General features: G+C 39.2%; 1 protein-coding gene across 1 annotated transcript in view; it reads right to left on the bottom strand.

The window, feature by feature from the left end:
- AP1S2 (adaptor related protein complex 1 sigma 2 subunit) overlaps nucleotides 1–19,949 on the bottom strand; it is a 32,278-nt gene extending 12,329 nt beyond the window's left edge. Inside the window, exons 1-4 of the mRNA XM_008050164.2 lie at nucleotides 19,836–19,949; nucleotides 18,486–18,664; nucleotides 11,114–11,222; nucleotides 9,765–9,902 (exon numbers count right to left, since the gene is read on the bottom strand). Coding sequence (XP_008048355.1) covers nucleotides 9,765–9,902; nucleotides 11,114–11,222; nucleotides 18,486–18,664 — 426 coding nt within the window. The 5' untranslated portion in view covers nucleotides 19,836–19,949. The remainder of the gene's footprint in view (nucleotides 1–9,764; nucleotides 9,903–11,113; nucleotides 11,223–18,485; nucleotides 18,665–19,835) is intronic.
- Nucleotides 19,950–20,486: the final 537 nt, after the last annotated feature.

Raw genomic sequence — 20,486 nt, 5'->3', positions numbered from 1 at the left:
AAGACTAGCCCAGGCAACTTGATGAGACCTCATCTCTACAATAAAATAAAAATAGCCAAGCGTGGTAGCGTGCATCTGTCGTTTCGGCTACTTGGAAGGCTGAGGCAGAAGAATCGCTGGAACCCAGAAGGCCAATGCTGGGGTGGCGCGTACATAACATTGCACTCCAGACTGGGCAAAGGAGTGAGACTCCAACACACACAAAAAAACAAAAAACAAAAAACAACAAGAAAAAGATTTCTTGGAAACACAGAATTCTAAATACTATAAATATGTTTACTAAGTAAAATCTTTAAGACTAATAGGGTGCAAGAGAACAACAGCAAAAAAAAAAACGTCTATATGTGCAGCAAAAGAAAAGTTCATATATGTAAATTCTGGTCATTTAAACTATTACTCCTTTAAGAAATTAACAAATCCCTAAGATGGATGGGGAAATTGGCAGAAAATTCAAAAGTGTTCTGATTGCTTACAGGGTATACTCAATTTGGTTTCCACATAAAAACAATCACCCTAATAAAAGTTAACAGATTTGGCTGTTGTTGAAATTAAATTATACAGTGACATCCCACAAGCTTTGCTGTAGGTTAAGTTCTAAAGTCAACCATAGATTATCTCCCCAGTCACTGATTATCAAGTAAAGGCAATCTTGGTAAATCATAAGAGAGATTTGTATAGCTATTTATGTGTTCTTACGCACATTTGTCCCTTCACAATTTTTAGGGATTTTTCCCCTCCCCTTTTGCCATTTTTGAACAATTTTCAGTTATTTATACAGTGAACTACATATATTGAAAAGATGTATCAGTTAGTAAGTGTAAATGGAAACTTCATTGTATGGTGTTAAATTAAACTAGGGTTTCTCAACCTGGGCACAACTGACATTTGAGACCAGATAATTCCTTGTTCTGTGAGGGGCTGTCCTGTGCGCTGTAGGATATATTCAGCAGCATCTCTGGTCTTTACCTACTGGATGCCAGTGGCATTGCACCTCCAGCCATGGCAACCAAAAATGTGTCCAGACATTGACCAGTGTTCCTGGGGAAAGGAGGGCACAATGTGCCACCCACATCCCATGAGAACCACTGAGTTAATCTAATTGGCTCTGGTTGGTGGATAAGATTATATTCTAGTGTGCTTGCCCATGTTAGTTGATTTTTCTATCATGGGAATTTTTATTTTATAAAAAAGGCAGCTGGGCATGGTGGCTCATGTCTATAATCCCAGCACTTTGGGAGGCTGAGGAAAAAGGATTGCCTGAGCTCAGGGGTTCGAGACCAACCTGGGCAAATTGGCAAGCCCTCATCTCTACAATAAATCAAAAAATTAGCCAGACATGGTGGTACGTGCCTGTAGTCCCAGCTACTTAGAAGGCTGAGGCAGAAGGATTGCCTGAATCCAGCAGGTCAAGGCTGCAGTGGTTATGAGTATGCCACTGCACTCCAGTCTGGGCAACAGAGTGAGACTCCAACTCAAAAAAAAAAAAAGGCAACAGTGGAAACAAAAGAAAAATAACTCAAACCTGAAATTTTTCAGAAAGTACTTTTTAATTAAAAAAAAAAAAATCGCCAGGCTCGGTGGCTCAGCCTGTAATCCCGCGCCTTTGGGAGGCTGAGGTGAGTGGATTGCCTGAGCCCGCGGGTTCGAGACCCGCCTGGGCAGCGAGACCTCATCTCTACAATAAATCAAAAAATCAGCCGGGTGTGGTAGCGCATGCCTGTAATTCCGGCTACTTGGAAGGCTGAGGCGGAAGGATCGCTGGACCCCAGCAGGTCGAGGCTGCGGTGGCCGGGAGCGGCCACTGCACTCCAGTCTGGGTGACAGAGTGAGACTCCAATTCAAAAAAAAAAAGCTCAAAGACACAAACACAGCAAAATGATTACAACCTGAAAACCAGGAACCAAGGACACTGTCAATCCACTCACCTTGGCCAAATTCATTCTTATTAAATGTAAAGTGAAAGGCAAGATTTGTTCTGTGTTCTGTATCTTTGGTATCTGCCCTTCTGTATTTTCCTTTCAAGCATTAATGTAACTAAACCTCATTGTTCTAGAAGACCCTGGTTAAGTTAACCTATAAAAAACTAAAATATGCTGGCATAAAAGACTACAGCCTTTTAACCCAATTTTAAAGAAAGAGGTTTTGACTTAAAGGTTTTAACATAAACAGTGGTAATTACAAAGGAATTACAGGAGTTTGTCTAGTTAAAATAAATCCTAAGAGGATTTATATCAAAGTGCTTTTTGCTGCTAAATGACATTACTATATATATTCAAAAGCTTCTAACGCTCTTAAAACAACTTAAGATATTTTTTAGTTTGACTAGCATGCCCATATATTCTTAATTATATCAAGAGCTGACTTTTTAAAAACCCAGTTTCATATTAAAAGGCAGAATTTTATCAAATACTTCAAAAAGTACATATTTACTTAAATAATTCACTTACGAAAGCTTCATTTTTAAAAAGAAATCACTTTTCCTCCTAAGATTCTTACCTCTCCATTTTTATGCAGTCCCACAAATGTATTACTTTCACAAAGATACAGCATAGTACTAAGATATATCATGCAGCCCCCAGCACTAAAACAAATCAACTTTAGCAGCACTAATTCTCTGTAGAGCATCACTTTCTAGACAAGACAGATAACTGCAAATCCAGTAAATCTATTCATAAAGGGGATCATATTGAAGTAGAAGCAAATTCAGGAGTGTAATGCTTGCTTTTGGTACCTCACTTATTTTGCATTTCACAGATTACTTTAGTGAGAAACAATACCAACAGCAAACAAAGCTCAAAAGAAAAAACCACCACAAACTTCAAAATGATGCTGTTAGTATAAAAAAGAAAGGCTGACATCTCAAAGCGCTGATCAACACCATCATGCATCTACCACTGCGGGTTAAAGCCCAATTCCCAGTATTTAAATATATATAATCTTCACGGGTCAAGCAAGGACTTGAAATCATCTCACGTGCAACAGTCTTTGCATAGCACCCCATTTTATCCATGCCACAAGAATGGTAAATTTAGTAGTTACCAATAAATAAGTTGGGGGTCAAAGGGACTAAAGCCTTAGACTGCTCTCTATCATAAGATATCCTCAGACAAACCTCCCCATTCTTCATTCTGGCTCTATAAAATTAAGGAGCAGAGAAAAACTGGTAAGTGCCTAACTTTACAGAAAAAAAAATTCCTTTGTCATTATATATGTGTGTTTAAATAAAACCAACTGCATCACCAAACCCCACCCTACCACCAAAAAAGTATATTAAAATAGGTGGAGGGGGAAAATATTCGAAGTATTGCAAAGAATATCAATTTAATAATCTCAGTATGTTGTACTTTGATAACTAAAGAATCAACTTTAGTACTGGGGCATGTTAAGAAAACACATTTTGAATTCCAACAATCAAACATTAAAAATTGAATGATGGGCTTTACCCCCAAATCTAATTATGTATTCATACAACCAAACACCAAAAGGAAGAAACAAAGTTCAATCTCGAAATGTCAAAACTGATCCCTTGTTTACCAAGTAAAATTTTAAAATCCTTATTATTTAATCATAATGTCTGCTGATATTTTAGCAATTATTATTCAAATACACATTTGTATTATGTTATTATTACTGACTGTAATATGCAAACAGAAAATATTTATCCAATGACCCTCTTCCATGTTTGCCTATAGAATGAAGGACTACCTAAACTATGTGATGTTTATAGAAATTGGGTAAAAAGGAAAATTTTTCTGAAGAAAATAAGTATTAAGGATAGAAATGTATAATTCACAAATTTAAAAAGAAATAAATCAAAGTCACTTTGAGATTTGTATACACCTTTAAGCCAACAAAGACATCTTTGGTGCTTAGAAATAATCAAGTAAAAGACTTGACACTAAATAGAAAAATCATGATACATGAAATGTTACAGTAAAATCAACTAATTAGGACTTTTATAAAGCTAAGGCAGAATTTAGATCTTTCACAGTTATATTTATAATTTTAGAAGCAAAATCATTTCATGAGGTTTGACTAAGTGAATGCTATACCCCAAACTGTAAAACCAAAAAAGCTATTATAAATCCAGGTCTTTTGATCAATCTAATAAAAAGTTGAAAAATATTATTTATATCTATATATCCAATAAAAAATGCTAAATACTGGTAATTTAGACAATAAAAACTCCCAGCCTAAGAAGTCAAAGATGGCATCAATCTTAGGAAATCTACTCTGTTCCATACAGAAGAACCTCTGGGAGAATTAGGAATTTCTCACTACACAACTGAGAAACATAGAAGCTGGTATCTGAAACAGAACATTTAAAATATGTATGCTGGCCGGGCAAGTGGCACAAGCCTGTAATCCCAGCACTTCAGGGACTGAGGCGAGAGGACTGCCTGAGATGGTGAGTTTGAGACCAGCCTGGGCAACACAGTAAGACCTTGTCTCTATGATAAATAAAATTTTTAAAAATAGCCAGGCGTGGCAGCACACACCTATAGTTCCAGCTACTTGGAAGGCTGAGGCAGAAGGATCATTGGAGCCCAGCAGGTCAGTGTTGGTGTGGTCGTGAGCATGCTACAGCACTCCAGCCTGGAAATGGAGACTCCAACTCAAAAAAAAAAAAAAAAAAAGATACCAAGACCACACATGAATAGGGGAATAGAGCCCAGGGGTTAAGATTTCACACAGCTCTGGAGTCTAACAGATCTGAGTCTGGAATCTTGGTTTTGCCAGTTGCTAGTCAGGTGGCCTCAGACCAGTCACTGGAACCTCACTGAGTTCCCCCTCCATCATGTGTTAAAAAGGCTACCTCCAGCCGGGCTCGGTGGCTCAGCCTGTAATCCCGCGCTTTGGGAGGTCAAGGTGAGTGGATTGCCTGAGCCCGCGGGTTCGAGATCCACCTGGGCAACTTGGTGAGACCTCATCTCTACAATAAATCAAAAAATTAGCCGGGTGTGGTAGCGTGCACCTGTAGTTCCAGCTACTTGGAAGGCTGAGCAGAAGGATAATTGGAGCCCAGCAGGTCGAGGCCGTGGTGGCCGGTAGCATGCCACTGCACTCCAGTCTGGGCGACAGAGTGAGACTTCAACTCAAAAAAAAAAAAGGCTACTTCCAAACCTTTCACCAGAGTGTCCTAAGGTTGGCACAAGATGATTGAAGCAAACTGTTGAGCCCAGGGCCTCATATACAAAGTGCTCAATAAGCATTAGTTACCTTCAGTTATTTTTGCTGTCATAGTATCCAGAAAAAAACCTTTTTTTTTTTGAGTTGGAGTCTCACTCTGTCACCCACACTGGAGTGCAGTGGCCACTCCCGGCCACCGCGGCCTTGACCTGCTGGGCTCTGGCGATCCTTCTGCCTCAGCCTTCCAAGTAGCTGGAACTACAGGCACATGCTACCACACCCGGCTAATTTTTGATTTATTGTAGAGATGAGGGCTCGCCAAGTTGCCCAGGCGGGTCTCGAACCCGTGGTCTCAGGCAATCCACTCACCTCCGCCTCCCAAAGCGCTAGGATAACAGGCTAAGACACCAAGCCCGGCTACAAAAACTTTTTAAGCAGTTTATGAAGTGCTTTTGCTCATCTTATTCCACCTTTTAGTTTATGAACATAATGTTCAAATACTGTCCCACATATGTAAATCTGTATTATGTATCAACATACAATTAATTCTATTTTAGGAAACATTCACCATGTCATCCCTATATTTCTTATGAGTTTGTTGATGAAGAGAACAGAATAACCCAAAGCCTTACTGCCCCATACAGACTTGAGCTTGGCTTCACAAAGGCCGTAACCTGCAATGAATTCTCACTTAGTCTAAATTCAGAATAGACCTTCTGTTTCCTCAAGACTCCAAGACCTGAATGGCTAAGAAAAACAGTTCAACCTGACCACTAGATAATTCCTTAATGTACTACTCAGTTTGGTTTGTGTATAAAGCAATGTATAAGTAGTCAAAGAGGAGAAATAGGGTCACAGCTCAATTCTAAAGGCAAGGAACTATAATTAACAATAGTCCATTTTTATTAAACAAGGGTGAGAAGGAGTAAGAAAAATTTTACATGAAACAAGTCATCCTCTGCTTCTTTCCCTATTCCTACTTTCCCCCAATTAAAGACATAAAAATAGTACTCTGAAAAAAGAAACAAGCCAGGCATGGTGGTTAATGCCTGTAATCCGAGCACTTTGGGAGGCAGAGGAAAAAGGTCTGCCTGAGCCCAGGTGTTTAAGACCAACTTGGGCAACTTGGCAAGATATTGTCTCTACAGTAAATCAAGAAATAGCATGGCATGGTTCCAGCTACTTGGAAGGCTGAGGCAGAAGGATCACCTGAGCCCAGCAGGTCGAGGCTGAGGTGGCAGTGATCACCCCACTGCACTCCAGTGTGGGCAACAGAGTGAGACTGTTACTCAAAAAAAAAAAAAAAAAAAAAAGAAAGAAAGAAAAAGAAAAAGGGAAACAACATTAACTATTAAAGGAATCCCAGCCGGGCTCGGTGGCTCAGCCTGTAATCCCGCGCCTTTGGGAGGCTGAGGTGAGTGGATTGCCTGAGCCCGCGGGTTCGAGACCCGCCTGGGCAGCGAGACCTCATCTCTACAATAAATCAAAAAATCAGCCGGGCATGGTAGCGCATGCCTGTAATTCCAGCTACTTGGAAGGCTCAGGCGGAAGGATCGCCGGAGCCCAGCAGGCGAGGTTGCGGTGGCCGGGAGCGGCCACTGCACTCCAGTCTGGGTGACAGAGTGAGACTCCAACTCAAAAAAAAAAGAAAGAAAGAAAAAGAAAAAGGGAAACAACATTAACTATTAAAGGAATCCCAGCCAGGCTCGGTGGCTCAGCCTGTAATCCTGCGCCTTGGGAGGCTGAGGTGAGTGGATTGCCTGAGCCCGTGGGTTCGAGACCCGTCCGGGCAACTTGGCAAGACCTCATCTCTACAATAAATCAAAAATCAGCCGGGTGTGGTAGTGCGCGCCTGTAGTTCCAGCTACTTGGAAGCCTGAGGTGGAAAGATCACCGGAGCCCAGCAGGTCGAGGCTGCGGTGGCCGGGAGCGGCACTGCACTCCAGTCTGGGCGACAGAGTGAGACTCCAACTCAAAAAATAATAATAATAAAATAAAGGAATCCCATTGGAAATATATATATGCACATATACACACACAAATAAATACGGACTTGTAATATTTTTATCCCCCCGTACATTCAATAATCAATACATGCTATAAGGTAAACTTAGCATCACTATAATATAAGGTCTATAGCAACTTCTCAGTAGCATTTAAAAATCTAGGCACAAGGAGATATTAGTGCCCTAAACCTTACTCTCCAGGAAAAACATTAAAATTAAAAGCTGAGCTGGGCTCAGTGGCTCAGCCTGTAATCCCGCGCCTTTGGGAGGCTGAGGTGAGTGGATTGCCTGAGCCCGCGGGTTCGAGACCCGCCTGGGCAGGCGAGACCTCATCTCTACAATAAAATCAAAAAATTAGCCGGGTGTGGTAGTGCGCGCCTGTAATTCCGGCTACTTGGAAGGCTGAGGCGGAAGGATCGCCGGAGCCCAGCAGGTTGAGGCTGCGGTGGCCGGGAGTGGCCATTGTACTCCAGTCTAGGTGACAGAGTGAGACTCCAACTCAAAAAAAAGAAAAAAAAAAAAATTAAAAGCTGAACTTCAGTAACTTTAAACACACTTTAAAGTTAATATAATTAATATAATTAATGAGAAAATGATGAAAAACTTGGATTTTATACCAGGTTCTGACAGAATACAGATCCTTAATAACAAAGTGTAAAAGTGATCAAGAGAAGAGACAAACTGGAGAAATTCCCAATGCTTAATCCAGGTTTTGACCTAATTTTTAAAAACATCTAATTAGTGAACAGCAAAATAAGGAGATGCTAACTTTAAAAACCAATTTTACAACAGTAGAATCTAAGTGTGCAGTCAGCACACCTGATATATTTTTTAAAAATCTCCAAATGACATGTTTCCAATTAGTAAATCACTATGGCAGACTGTGAACATAAGGGTCAGTGCGAATTTTACTACTGAACAGCGATGGCATCAGGGCTGCCAATCAAATACCTCACTTTTGCAGGCACCTTAACCATTCTTTTTATAACTACAAGATCATTAGAGGCACAATGGATTACCTCATATTTAATAGCTGTATATCCAGATGATGTCATCTCAACTTCAAGTATCCCCAAAACTGAAACACTCGGTAACTGATGCAGAGGAATTCCCAAGTTGCTTCCCCCATCCAAGTAGCTTCCCCCTCCCTCTTTCTCAGAGGCCAAGAGTTAAGAGTTAAAATGGAGAAAATAAGTTACTCTTCTTCCCTTATTTCATTCCCTTAAATTTAACATTTCTACTATAACAAATGCTAAAAAATTAGATTTAAAGTCTCCATTAATAACTAAAAAAAGAGGCCGGGCTTGGTGGCTCAGCCTGTATCCTAGCACTTTGGGAGGCTGAAGTGAGTGGACTGCCTGAGCCCACGGGTTAGAGAACAGCCCGGGCAAGTTGGCGAGACCTCGTCTCTACAATAAATCAAAAAATTAGCCAGGCATGGTAGTGTACACTTGCAGTTCCAGCTACTTGGAAGGCTGAGGCGGAAGGATCGCCAGAACCCGAAGGTTGATGCTGGGGTGGCTGTGAGTATGCCACTGCACTCCAGCCTGGGCAACAGAGTAAGACTTCAACTCAAAAATAAAAGAAAAATAAAAAGAGAACAAACTAATAAATGAGCATGTAACAAACAAGAAGGGGCTAAAATAAACTGGAAATACAAAATCATACTTTCAGTGCTTCTGGAAAATGAACCAATGGGTCAAAAATATTCAAGATCTTTTACATATATGTACACACACACTTAACCACCTTAATGAAAACACTGCATTCTTAAATATTTATTGACCCTTTCTCATGCTGTAAACTTTCTATATGATAAAAATCACAATGAGCTCTAACACATAGTTATTTGGTATCTAAACTAAGATATTATTAAGTTTTTAGAAAATGTTAGCCATATCTATGAAATTTTAAACTTCAGAAATAGAAGGTACATCAGCATCAAATACATAATTAACCCAGGATTGTGGTGATTAGAAAAAAAAGGGAGTTATGGCTCTGGAGACATGGAGGTCAGACAAGAATGCAGTTTTACAGATCATGGTTTGTTATTTAAGAAGAGCAAAGAGAAGTACAGATACTGTTTAGTTAGTTTTGCTAAAACAAAACTAGAGGGTTCCACAAAAAGTGTAGTTAGAAAACACTATCATTTTCTTGGCTACATTTGCACTTAATGGACATAAGGTGAAAATATGAACCAATTTGGAATGAAAATGCCATAATCTCACAGTCAACTCCTGATTATCCACACTTAGGAAAAAGGAGGTTATCTTAAATAATTCAAAACAATGGATGGAGAGTTCTTGGCTTACTGCTACTTTCAGCCAATCATCTTTTCCCTTCTTAAAGCAGTCTGTCCTTTAAAGGTTTAGACTCCAGTGTTTTGGGGTCCAAAAATGGGCCATCGGGAAGAGGCTTGACTGGCAGACCATCTCCAGTGAACCATCCATCCAGAGATAACTGAGTTGATGTGACTGACACGTATTCCAATCAATAAACTGCACATGGATGGACACTACATGCCAAGCATGCTTCAGAGTAATTTCTGAAACTGTAAGAATGGTGACTGAAACTTCCCCAGCAAGAGCAAAACATGCTAGTGCCTAATCAAGAGAACAAGTATCTTACCTCCTGCAGCAGATCAGCCTGCTCAATTGCTTTAAGGACATTTTTCTTAGATGTTTCCTGAACTTCCCCTCCCAAAAGAAACTCATCCAAAATAAAATAAGCCTTCTCAAAATTAAAGATAATATCAAGTTCACACACCTGAAAAGAACAAAAAAACCTGTTAAAACTTAAGAAAGCAAAAGATGCTTATTCAGTATCAGGTAGTGAATAAAATCTGACCAGAATGAATCAGTCTTACTCTTTCTAAAAATGCAATCATGCTAACAAAGCATCACTGGTTTAAGTAAGCTTAATTTTCAAATCTCAAGTACTTGAAAACATAATGCCTACCAGCTAAATAAGACCTGGCTCCACAGGTTCCCAAAGCGGGCAACTTAATAATTTTCTACTCATAAAAATTGATCTTTAAACACATATTTCTTGGGTAATGTGATTAGAACTGCTAGTCAGGCCAGGCTCAGTGGCTCAGCCTATAATCCCAGCACTTTGGGAGGCCGAGGCTAGTGAATTGCCTGAGCCCGTGGGTTCGAGACTCACCCAGGCAACTTGACAAGACCTCGTCTCTACAAGAAATCAAAAATTAGCCAGGCGTGGTAGCACATGTCTATAGTTCCAGCTACTTGGAAGGCTGAGCAAAAGGATAGCTGGAGCCCAGCAGGTCAAGGCTTCAGTGGCCGGGAGCGTGCCATTGCACTCCAGTCTGGGCAAAAGAGTGAGACTCCAACTCAAAAACAAAAACAAAAACAAAAAACTGCTAATCAAATCTAAATTCTATACTAAGCACTTCGAGAATATTGTTTGCAGCCCACTCCTTTCTATTTATTTTGTTTGTTTGTTTTTTGTTTTTTTGAGTCAGTGTCTCACTCTGTCGCCCAGGCTGAAGTGCAGAGGCACACTCACAACCACTGCAGACTCCACCTGCTGGGCTCAGGTGATCCTTTGTCTCAGCCTTTCAAGTAGTTGGACCTACAGGCTTAACACCACACCTAGCTAATTTTTCTTGATTTATTGTAGAGACAAGGTCTTGCCTCATTGCCCAGGCTGGTCTTTAAAGCCTGGGCTCAGGCAATCCTCTTGCTTCTGCCTCCCTAAATGCTGGGATTATAGGCATTAGTCACCGTGCCTGGCCCTATTTCACTATTTTAAGCTTCATGCTCACCCTCATAATTAAACGAGTTAGATCTGTAAGGCCAGCAATTCTAGAAGTTAACTAGCCCCACTGATAAGAAATAGTCATTCCTGCCCTCTCCTGTAGTTAGAATCCCCGAGACAACCAAAGAATACATCTATTAGAGAAAAGATTAAAAAATACTATGACATTCAATTTCCTAAAATAAAATACTACTCACACTGCCAAAATACTTGTCAAGTAATTCCACGTAACGATGAATTATTTCCAGGGTAATTAGTTCATTGTCCTGATCCTCAATAGCACAGCAAAAATACAGACTAGCATATCTGTAATAAATAGAAATGTGGAAAAAAAGTTACCTACAATTATATTTTCTATATATATGTTCATATCCTACTGTGAAAGAGCTCATGCTTACAGTTTATTTCTTCCTTCACAATAGTACAAATCATTTTTCTTCTAGACTACAAAAGTAATAAATATATAAGAGAAACTTTGAGAAGCACAGGCAAGTAAAAAGAAAAAAACAAAACCATACTAGCTAGAAAGAGTAAATGATTTTGCTCTTCTTTTCGGGTTCCTTTTATGGGCATTTTAAAACATAGCTGACCCAGGTTTTTCTTAAGTTTACTAAATTAAAACAAAATATATTGTGGATTAATTCAAACTACAAGTAAGCAGGGAAAAAAATACCTTCCAAGTGAAGGACTTACTGAAGATATTATCAAGGTGAAGTCAATATTTTAGGACATTTTATTGGAGTATGTATAATATATACACAGAGAAGACCTCAAGTTGTACCAGCTTAGTGAATTTTCAAAATGAACCTATCTACAGACCAGCATCCGGATCAAGAAACCAAATACTACTGAACCCTGAAACTCCTCTTCTGCCTTCTCCCAGTCACAACCCCCAACCTCTAAGGGTAACTACTATCTTGCCTTCTAACAGCATAAATTGTTTTTAAGAACGAAGTTTCTAGGATTGTGGAATAAACCCCAAGAACAACAGCTCTAAGTTATTACAGAAATTTGAAGGAGAACAGAATGTTCCTGTCACATAAAAGAAACTGAGACCTGTCTTCAACTTTTCCAAGTTCTATATCTACACTGTTAAACTTAAGTGTTGTTTATTTACCCTAGAAAAAGAAATAAGGTTGGGAAGCTCATCTTCCCCAAATCTGGATTCTAGCACATGGGACCAGGTTATGTCTGACCCAAGGAAGCCAAACTTATTAATGAACAACTTAGAGGCATAACAAATCCTCTGAAGAGGATTAAAAGAGCGTTTTCAAATGGTTTAAGTGTATTTAAGGCTTTTGAAAAGAAAATAAAAATCTAAGACATTCTAAACAAGTCTCAGTTGAGACTGTAATTTCCATTGAGGAGCACTTAAATGATTTTTAGAAAACACAATGGACAACTACTGCTCATAACATAGATGTAAAATAATACTGTATACATAAGGACACAAACCTCAGTTTGGGGATTATGAATTCCTACTCCTTGGTATGAAAATAAGTAGTATTCACAAAACATTATTAATACATTATTCAAAACATTTCATCTTATTTGATCTTTTCAACAGCAAGTATGATCATCCTTGATTACAAATAAAAAAGACAAAAACGACAACAAAAAAATGAGGCCCAAAAATACAAGGCCTATTCGTGGTAGCTGGGACAAGAAATCCGACCTTTCAATCTGAACTCCAGACTTTTTTCCACTCTACCATACTAAGTCCCTTGTCATACATATCGTGACTTTTTTGCATGTCCACTCTGACTTCCACATTTGGTAAGTTATTTAAAATGGTGGGTCTCTTACAGGATTATCAAGATGAGGCATTTGAATGTGTTCATTTATCATCATGAAGAGAATAATCATGGAGGACAAAACAGGGCATTGCCATCAACTTTAACAAAGTGCTTCCTGTCTTTCCCATCATATCCTGTTTTGTTTATCTATTTAAAAAGAAATAGGATATTCCAACTCTTCATCCTTCCTAACCCATGAGACTAAGTAGAATATTGAATTTGAGGAAACTGACAAATGATACATAAGATTCCCTGAATTAAGAAAACTAAAAGCCGGGCTTGGTGGCTCAACCTGTAATCCCGTGCCTTTGGGAGGCTGAGGTGAGTGGATTGCCTGAGCCCGCGGGTTTGAGACTCGCCTGGGCAACTTGGCGAGACCTCATCTCTACAATATATCAAAAAATCAGCCAGGCGTGGTAGCGCATGCCTGTAATTCCGGCTACTCGGAAGGCTGAGGCGGCAGGATCGCCTGAGCCCAGCAGGTCGAGGCTGCGGTGGCCGGGAGCGGCCAATGCCCTCCAGTCTGGGCGACAGAGTGAGACTCCAACTCAAAAAAAAAAAAGAAAACTAAAGATTAAAGAGACAGACATAAAAATGGCAGATTAAAAACCAGATATGAGCCGGGCTTGGTGGCTCAGCCTGTAATCCCAGCACTTTGAGAGGCCGAGGTGAGTGGATTGCCTGAGCCTACGGGTTTGAAACCAGCCTGGGCAACTTGGCGAGACGGCATCTCTACAATAAATAAATAACTAAATTAGCCGGGTGTGGTAGCATGCACCTGTAGTTCCGGCTACTTGGAAGGCTGAAGTGAAAGGATTGCCAGAGCCCAGCAGGTCAATGTTGGGGTGGCCATGAGCATGCAACTGCACTCCAGCCTGGGCAACGGAGTGAGACCCCAACAACAACAAAAAAACCCAGATATGACTAGCTGATATGAACAAACCGCTAAGTAATTCCATTAAATTCCTTTTATTCTTAATTTTCAAGAGTTCCCCAATGCTACTGTTAAACAATTTAATGCTTGCACAATCCTCATTCCTTTACCATAGTACTGCCTCTTTATTTACAAACTAACAGCATGTAAACACTAGTCAAAGGTCCTAAATTGCATGAATCATTTGGAAACACTAATTTAAAAATCATCAAGATCAATGTGTCTAAGAACCAACTAGTAATATATATATAATTTTTTTTTTTTTTTGAGTTAGAGTCTCACTCCGTCACCCAGGCTGGAGTGCAGTGGCACACTCACGGTCACCCACTCCAGCATCGACCTGCTGGACTCCGGCGATCCTTCCACCTCAGCCCAACTAGTAATATTAAAAAAAAAAAAAAAAAATGCTATCGAAATATTTAATTCCACTGAGAATGGAAAAAGAGCCATCAAATTAATGAATTCTTCGTTGTAGGTGAATAGATGATAGCTATTAGGATGCTAAGAATGCACCTCTTCCCAGAAAGTTTAGGGAGTGAAGAAACAGAAGCATAATGATAACAAGTACCATTCACTGAGTCCTCACTCTACATGAGGTACTAATGTTACCTAAGGTTTCGCATATGTTACCATTCTAATGCTTGTAACAACCCGACCAGAGAGACACTGTTATTACTTGCATTTATAAGAGACCCAGATATGAGTAACCTGTCTAGGAATAGCAATATGACTCCAGGGCCCAAGTTTGATTTTAAAAACTATAGCCAGCAACTGTATCAAAGTAATCTTGCACCTGGTAAAAATATTAAAATATGTTCAAAATGGTATTTGAAGAACCTTGAAGAGGGAAAGAAATAAAAAATATTATACTGATTTAGTAAAAGGTTACCAAGAGAACCTGAAGTGTACTCCCTATATTTAGGACCAAATGGTTTTTAAAAATTCAATAATGAACTAATTTTGTTCTCTTAGTGCATATTTGTTCGTCTAAATCTGAAGTAAAATTAATAATAGACTAGTAAGAAGAAAGGTATGTTTGGTTATTTTTAACACAGTGGATTAAGGCTTACTCTAATTACTGGCACTCAGAGAACATCTGAAAGTGCCTATTCTTATATTCAAAACACATGACTTCTCCGCAGTCAGCTAAATATCAGCTGACTGTGGGTGAATGTAGCTAAACTGTTCGCAATACCCACTGGTATGTCATTAAAAATTCTTTTGTTAGTAAAGAAAATCAATAAGTACTCTTTGACAAATTCTCAAGCTAGTAATTTGGAGATGTATGTGCTTATAAGTTAATTTTAAGACATTAATCCAGTGCCTCTTCCATAAAATGCTACACAAAATAGGAATCAAAAAAGCATACAGTGTTCTGTCTTCAAGGGATCTTCAAGAGCATTTATTTCAGAGATGAGCAAATAAAGCCAAAGTGACTTGTTCAAAGTCACAAAACTAGATAATGGCATAAAGGGAACAGAACTCAAGTCCCAGATTTTTAGTCTTTTCAGCTAATATTATCCTTATCCCTCTACTCTCCCTCATCAAAAGGGAGAATTTGTATGCCAACTACATCAGAATGAAGAATGTGGATGAGACAATTTAACAAAGACAACAAAAATTACTTGCTCTGGCTCAGAATTTCTCAGGAGCTAAGCAGTAATTCTCTTGCTTAAAAGGTCTTCTCTTCCATCTAGAGTAAGGAAAACAAATCACCTGTTTATACTAACAGAAAATATGTCCTTAAGTGATACAGGAGATGAAGTTTTCAGTATGAAGCAGTGGAGAGTGTATAGAAAAACATTATAAATTCCACCTTTTGTATATGAATGACAGCTCAATAAAGCTGTTATTTTTTTTAAGTCCACTTAAGGGGCTTTATGTTAAGTAACAGAATCAAGTTAGATTACCCTTGATCGCTTTTACAAGAAAAGGAGTGCTCCAAACACGGAAAGACTGAGTGGTAAGTGCAGGAACGCCAACTGGTGCTTTCCTTTCTTGCTGTAACAGTCCATTCCTGGGATTGATTCTCTTGCTCTTATTTTCCTCCTCCACACGGGGGACTCCTTCTCCTACCTAGAAATAAGCTGAAGTCTCTCGCACCTTTTTTTAAAACCTTATCCCCCATTCCTATGTCTATGGGTGGTTACCATTTCTCCTGTCCTTCATAGCAAAGTTCTCCAAAATTTCTCCCCATTACATTGAGTCCTGTCTCTATTTCACTGACAATGTTCTGGCAAAGGTCATTTTATGAAATGACCACTGTAAAACCTACAGATTCTTTCCTCTCTTTCATTGAACTTTATGTGACATTAGGCACTGGTAATCTTATTCTCAAAACTCTCGCTCCCCTGACTTTACTGACCCAATACTTACTCTCTTTGGTTCTCATTTCACTCTAAAGTTCCTTCTTCACTCCCTTTGCCTGTCACTTGAATGCTGGTGATCTAACACTTTGTCTTCTTTTCCCCAGGCTTCCATGCCTATGCCAACCACACCACACCAGAAAACCAGGCCTCTCTTCCTGAAAGTTACACAGGTATCCCCAAATAAATTTGCCCAAGTGAGTTGAATTCTCTAGCTCACCTTTCACCCCATCAGCCAAACCAGGAATGTGGGCATCACCCCACTCCTCCCTTTCCTTGGCCACCCTTCCCATTTCTAGGAGTGACTAAGTCTTACCAAACTTACCTTAGTAATAGCTCTCTTTTCCAGCATCTGCTGCTCAGGACCTCATTATCATGCAGTCTCCTACTGATCCCGCAGGTGCCAGTCTCAGGTCCTCCCATTCCCACCCATTGTCCTATTTCAATCTTTTTAAAAATGCAAATCTGATCTTTTCTCAGCCCTGTTTAAAACCCTTCCCTCCAAGCTTTAGATCTGAGTTATAGTCCCATGTCAATCACTAACTAGCATTTGACCTTGAGCAAGTCACTTCTTTTTTTTAATTTATTTTTTATTATAAAGATGTGGGGTACAATTCAGGGTTTGGTATACAAACATTGATCATGCAGGTACCCTTGTTGATGAGGTATGCCCCTCCCTCCCCTAGCAGTTTCCCTCAACTGCCAATCCCCCCCACCCCACAGCAAGTCACTTCTAAATTCTCATTTTTTTATAAAATTAAAGTTTGATCAACAACAGCTGTTTTCAAACTCAGGAACTGTTTCCTGTGCAAAGTGAGCAAGAGTACAGGATCCTCAGTCCTGATTTCACAAGAGCAACTCCATTTCCACTCTTTATATTTAAGGTTCTACCCCTGGAGCAAAAAGCTTAAAAACAAAAAATCATTTGACTATATTATTGCAAGATACCTCCTAGCCCTCAAATGCTATGATTTTTAACAAGTACACTGGATACAAAAACCACCCGTTGATGGCTAAATTCATTCTATATTCTATATCTATAATGAAGAGAAGTCTACAAAATTTAAGAAACTCTCTCTGTCCTATCATCTCCATTTCTTCCCCAGCCATCTCCCCCATACATGGAATGCAATAAAGGAAAGCCTCGTCATATCCCACACTGTTACTTCAATGCATAATCCCTATACAAGATAATTTTTTTTATATGCAGAAATGTGATAGGGAACAGAAATGGGGTAGAAACAAAGTAAATGTCCCTTCAAAAAAGATTTTGTAAACCGGGCTCGGTGGCTCAGCCTGTACTCCCGCGCCTTTGGGAGGCTGAGGTGAGTGGATTGCCTGAGCCCGTGGGTTCGAAACCCACCTGGGCAGGTGAGACCTCATCTCTACAATAAATCAAAAAATCAGCCGGGCGTGGTAGCGCATGCCTATAATTCTGGCTACTTGGAAGGCTGAGGCGGAAGGATCGCCAGAGCCCAGCAGGTCAAGGCTGCGGTGGCCAGGAGCGGCCACTGCACTCCAGTGTGGGCGACAGAGTGAGACTCCAACTCAAAAAAAAAAAAAAAAAATTTGTAAAAGAAAAAAGTAGGCCGGGCTCAGTAGCTCAGCCTGTAATCCCAGCACTCTGGGAGGTCGAGGCCAGTGGATTGCCTGAGTCTGAGGGTTCAAGATCAGCCCGGGCAACTTGGCGAGAACTTGTCTCTCAAAAAAAAAAAAAAAGAAAGAAAAAAATGTATTTGTTTTAACCTCCTAGAACAATCTTGAAAAGCTTATTTTAAGGTATTCAAAGACGTTCAGATAATAAAGATTATAACTTTTAAAAAAATCTGTTAAAAGCCTATCTGAGTCATTTTATAATATCAATTTTTAAAAAATCTGTTCTTAGCAAAATTATCAATCATATCTAATCACACCTCCACCACAGCAACAAGGATACTTCAAATTAATAAACACTATTCGCAAAAAATCCTGTATATACACAAAGTTGTTAAACATCTATATGATTGAAATAGTATATGTGCCCAAGGAATTTATAAGTAAGATTCTAAAAGTCATATAAAAGGTCTGTCAAATATTAGTCATTACAGATTTTTGAAGAAAAGGATTAGATTCTATCTGTACTTGTCTAAATTCAGAGAATTACTCACACATTTAAAATACTGACCCTATTTTCCCTGCAATTAAATGAATTCATTAGTAACTTCTAAAAAGATGATTAAGCATGAATAATCATTTATGCATTTAATATATAATTCATTTTCAAATGATTTCCCTCCCTTTATCATTTCGGCCTGTTGTAATCAATCAAAACACCAGTCATTTTATAAACATAAAGCTTTATCTTAAAGTTATTTCATCTAAATTGTTACTAATCATTATTTATAAATGTCATCGCTCAAAAGTCTGCAGTTTTCTAAATGACTAAACATTTGATTCTGCCATTTCACCTTTTTCTGATAAATAAAAACTATACCTTTTGTAAACAATCTTCAGATCTCGCCACTCAAGGAAGCTGCACATTTTAGGTTTCCGTGCTAAAACGGTTTGAACAAGTTCTCTTGTGATCTTTTTCTTCTCTTTGTCTGATAGTGGGACATACCATTTTTGCAGTCGAAGCTTTCCCTGTCGACTAAAAAGCAACATAAACTGCATCTGTAAAGATAAATAAAATCAAGATTACATGCAATACTTGGAATCAATAAAGTTAAGATTAAGGTTATATGTTTCACAGAAAAGCTTTGGGGAGGTGAGCCATTTAACTGAAATGATTATTAATCATCAATATTTTTATACCAGTTAAAATAGGAAATCATTTTGGACAGATCTTCTTACTAGATGCAAATCTTCCCATTCCACCCTGTTCCACATAAGTTGGGGGGAAGCGGGACAAGTAATAAATTGGAGTGAAATTTTTGAAGAAAAATAAAGATAACTCCCACAATTTAATAAGCTATTTTCTACCTGTGTTATAGATTCCATTCTCTCTATATGCATCAAAAGAGAATTGTAGGCATCAATTGGTTTAGGTACGCTTGAAAGAAACAGAAGACCTAGTATTTTTCATCCTGAGGCCATTCTAGTTCCAGGCTGAATTACTTGTAGACAGACTGCTTTTCACTCAGAATGCTATCCTCAGTTATTGCTAGTGTATTTGAAGCAAAACAGAATGATATAAAATATTAACCAAAAAGGACACCATAAATACATGTTTTCTTAATAAAAGTGTGTTTTCATCTTATTTTTAAATTCTAACATAAATATGCACACAATTAAGAAATATTATGAAAGAGAATACAAATGTTAAAAAGGCCAAAATAAGAGTTATACACAAAATACTTCATTTAAAACAATAAAAAACAACATCTACAGATGGAGTGGATACTGAATTCTGGTGTATTTTATACTTAAACTAATTTGTATGTGTTTATTTGGAATCTGCAAATGTGTTGTTAGTATGTATGCTTAATTTTTAAGGTTTCTTGTAATTCAGTTGGTCATCTCAACTGCAAACAGGTAAGTATTGTTTCTATAAAGGTTATCTAAAGGTAGAAGTCAGATAGATGTTATCCTTTCTTTTAACCATTGTAAGTTCCTCTAACAGCATTACTGCAAAGAGTCAAACCTGATTCTCAATATTCACCACACCATCTTGAATTTGAACATCGGGAGGGGAAATTTACACAACCAATGTAGAATAAAATGGGTCCCAAATTTCGATAAGAAATTTCTGTCGCTTTTTGTAATTACCCCAAAAGATAACAAGGTATCTGGAAATTTATGATGTGGCAATTTAACTTTATTAAAGTTAAAACGGGCTTATTACCCCACTTAAAATGCTTCAGGGGCACAAAATATACCGACATTGTTAGATAATATCAAAGTGCCTCAGTAAGTCCTGAAGATAGCGGCATTCGAAGGCGACAGCTAGTGAAGCATCAACTGGACAACAATTAATGCAAATCCGCAAGCAGAACTTGGAAAAGAATGGACCCCGTCTTCCTAGATCTTGGTGACCAGAAGGGGTGGGAGTTTGCTTTCGAAAAGAGTACAGGCTCAAGGCTGTATGTAAAAGGGTCCAGTATCCACCCTAACACTTTGCAGGACGTTAACAACAATGTATTCTCCTTAAAATAAATGATGTGCTAACATGGGACGAAACCCGGTTGCAAGGCACAAGTATTCTTTCCTTCGTGTTAAGTAAGAACCAATGCTCTGATTTTGCCGCAAATCACAGGGCATCACAATTCCTCGATATTGGTACTAAAAACAATGGGCTCAGCCGCGGAGCGGGCTCGGGGCCAGCGTTCCTCGGGTCCGGCCGTCTCTGGTGCCGCTCCGGGGCCACACACTCCATCACTGCCCAAGCCCGGGCGAGGAGACAGGCGAGGAGCGGAGCAGACAATAGCATCCGCCGCTGCGCAGGGGGCGCCAAGAGTCCTCGACCGCCGCCGCCCCCGGCCGCCGGCCCCTCCCG

This window comes from Carlito syrichta, unplaced genomic scaffold (genome assembly GCF_000164805.1).
Source record: "Carlito syrichta isolate Samal-C Ts95f unplaced genomic scaffold, Tarsius_syrichta-2.0.1 Scaffold143122, whole genome shotgun sequence".
In the NCBI taxonomy this organism is placed as follows: Eukaryota; Metazoa; Chordata; class Mammalia; order Primates; family Tarsiidae; genus Carlito; species Carlito syrichta.
This window is presented reverse-complemented; position numbering and strand designations above follow the sequence as displayed.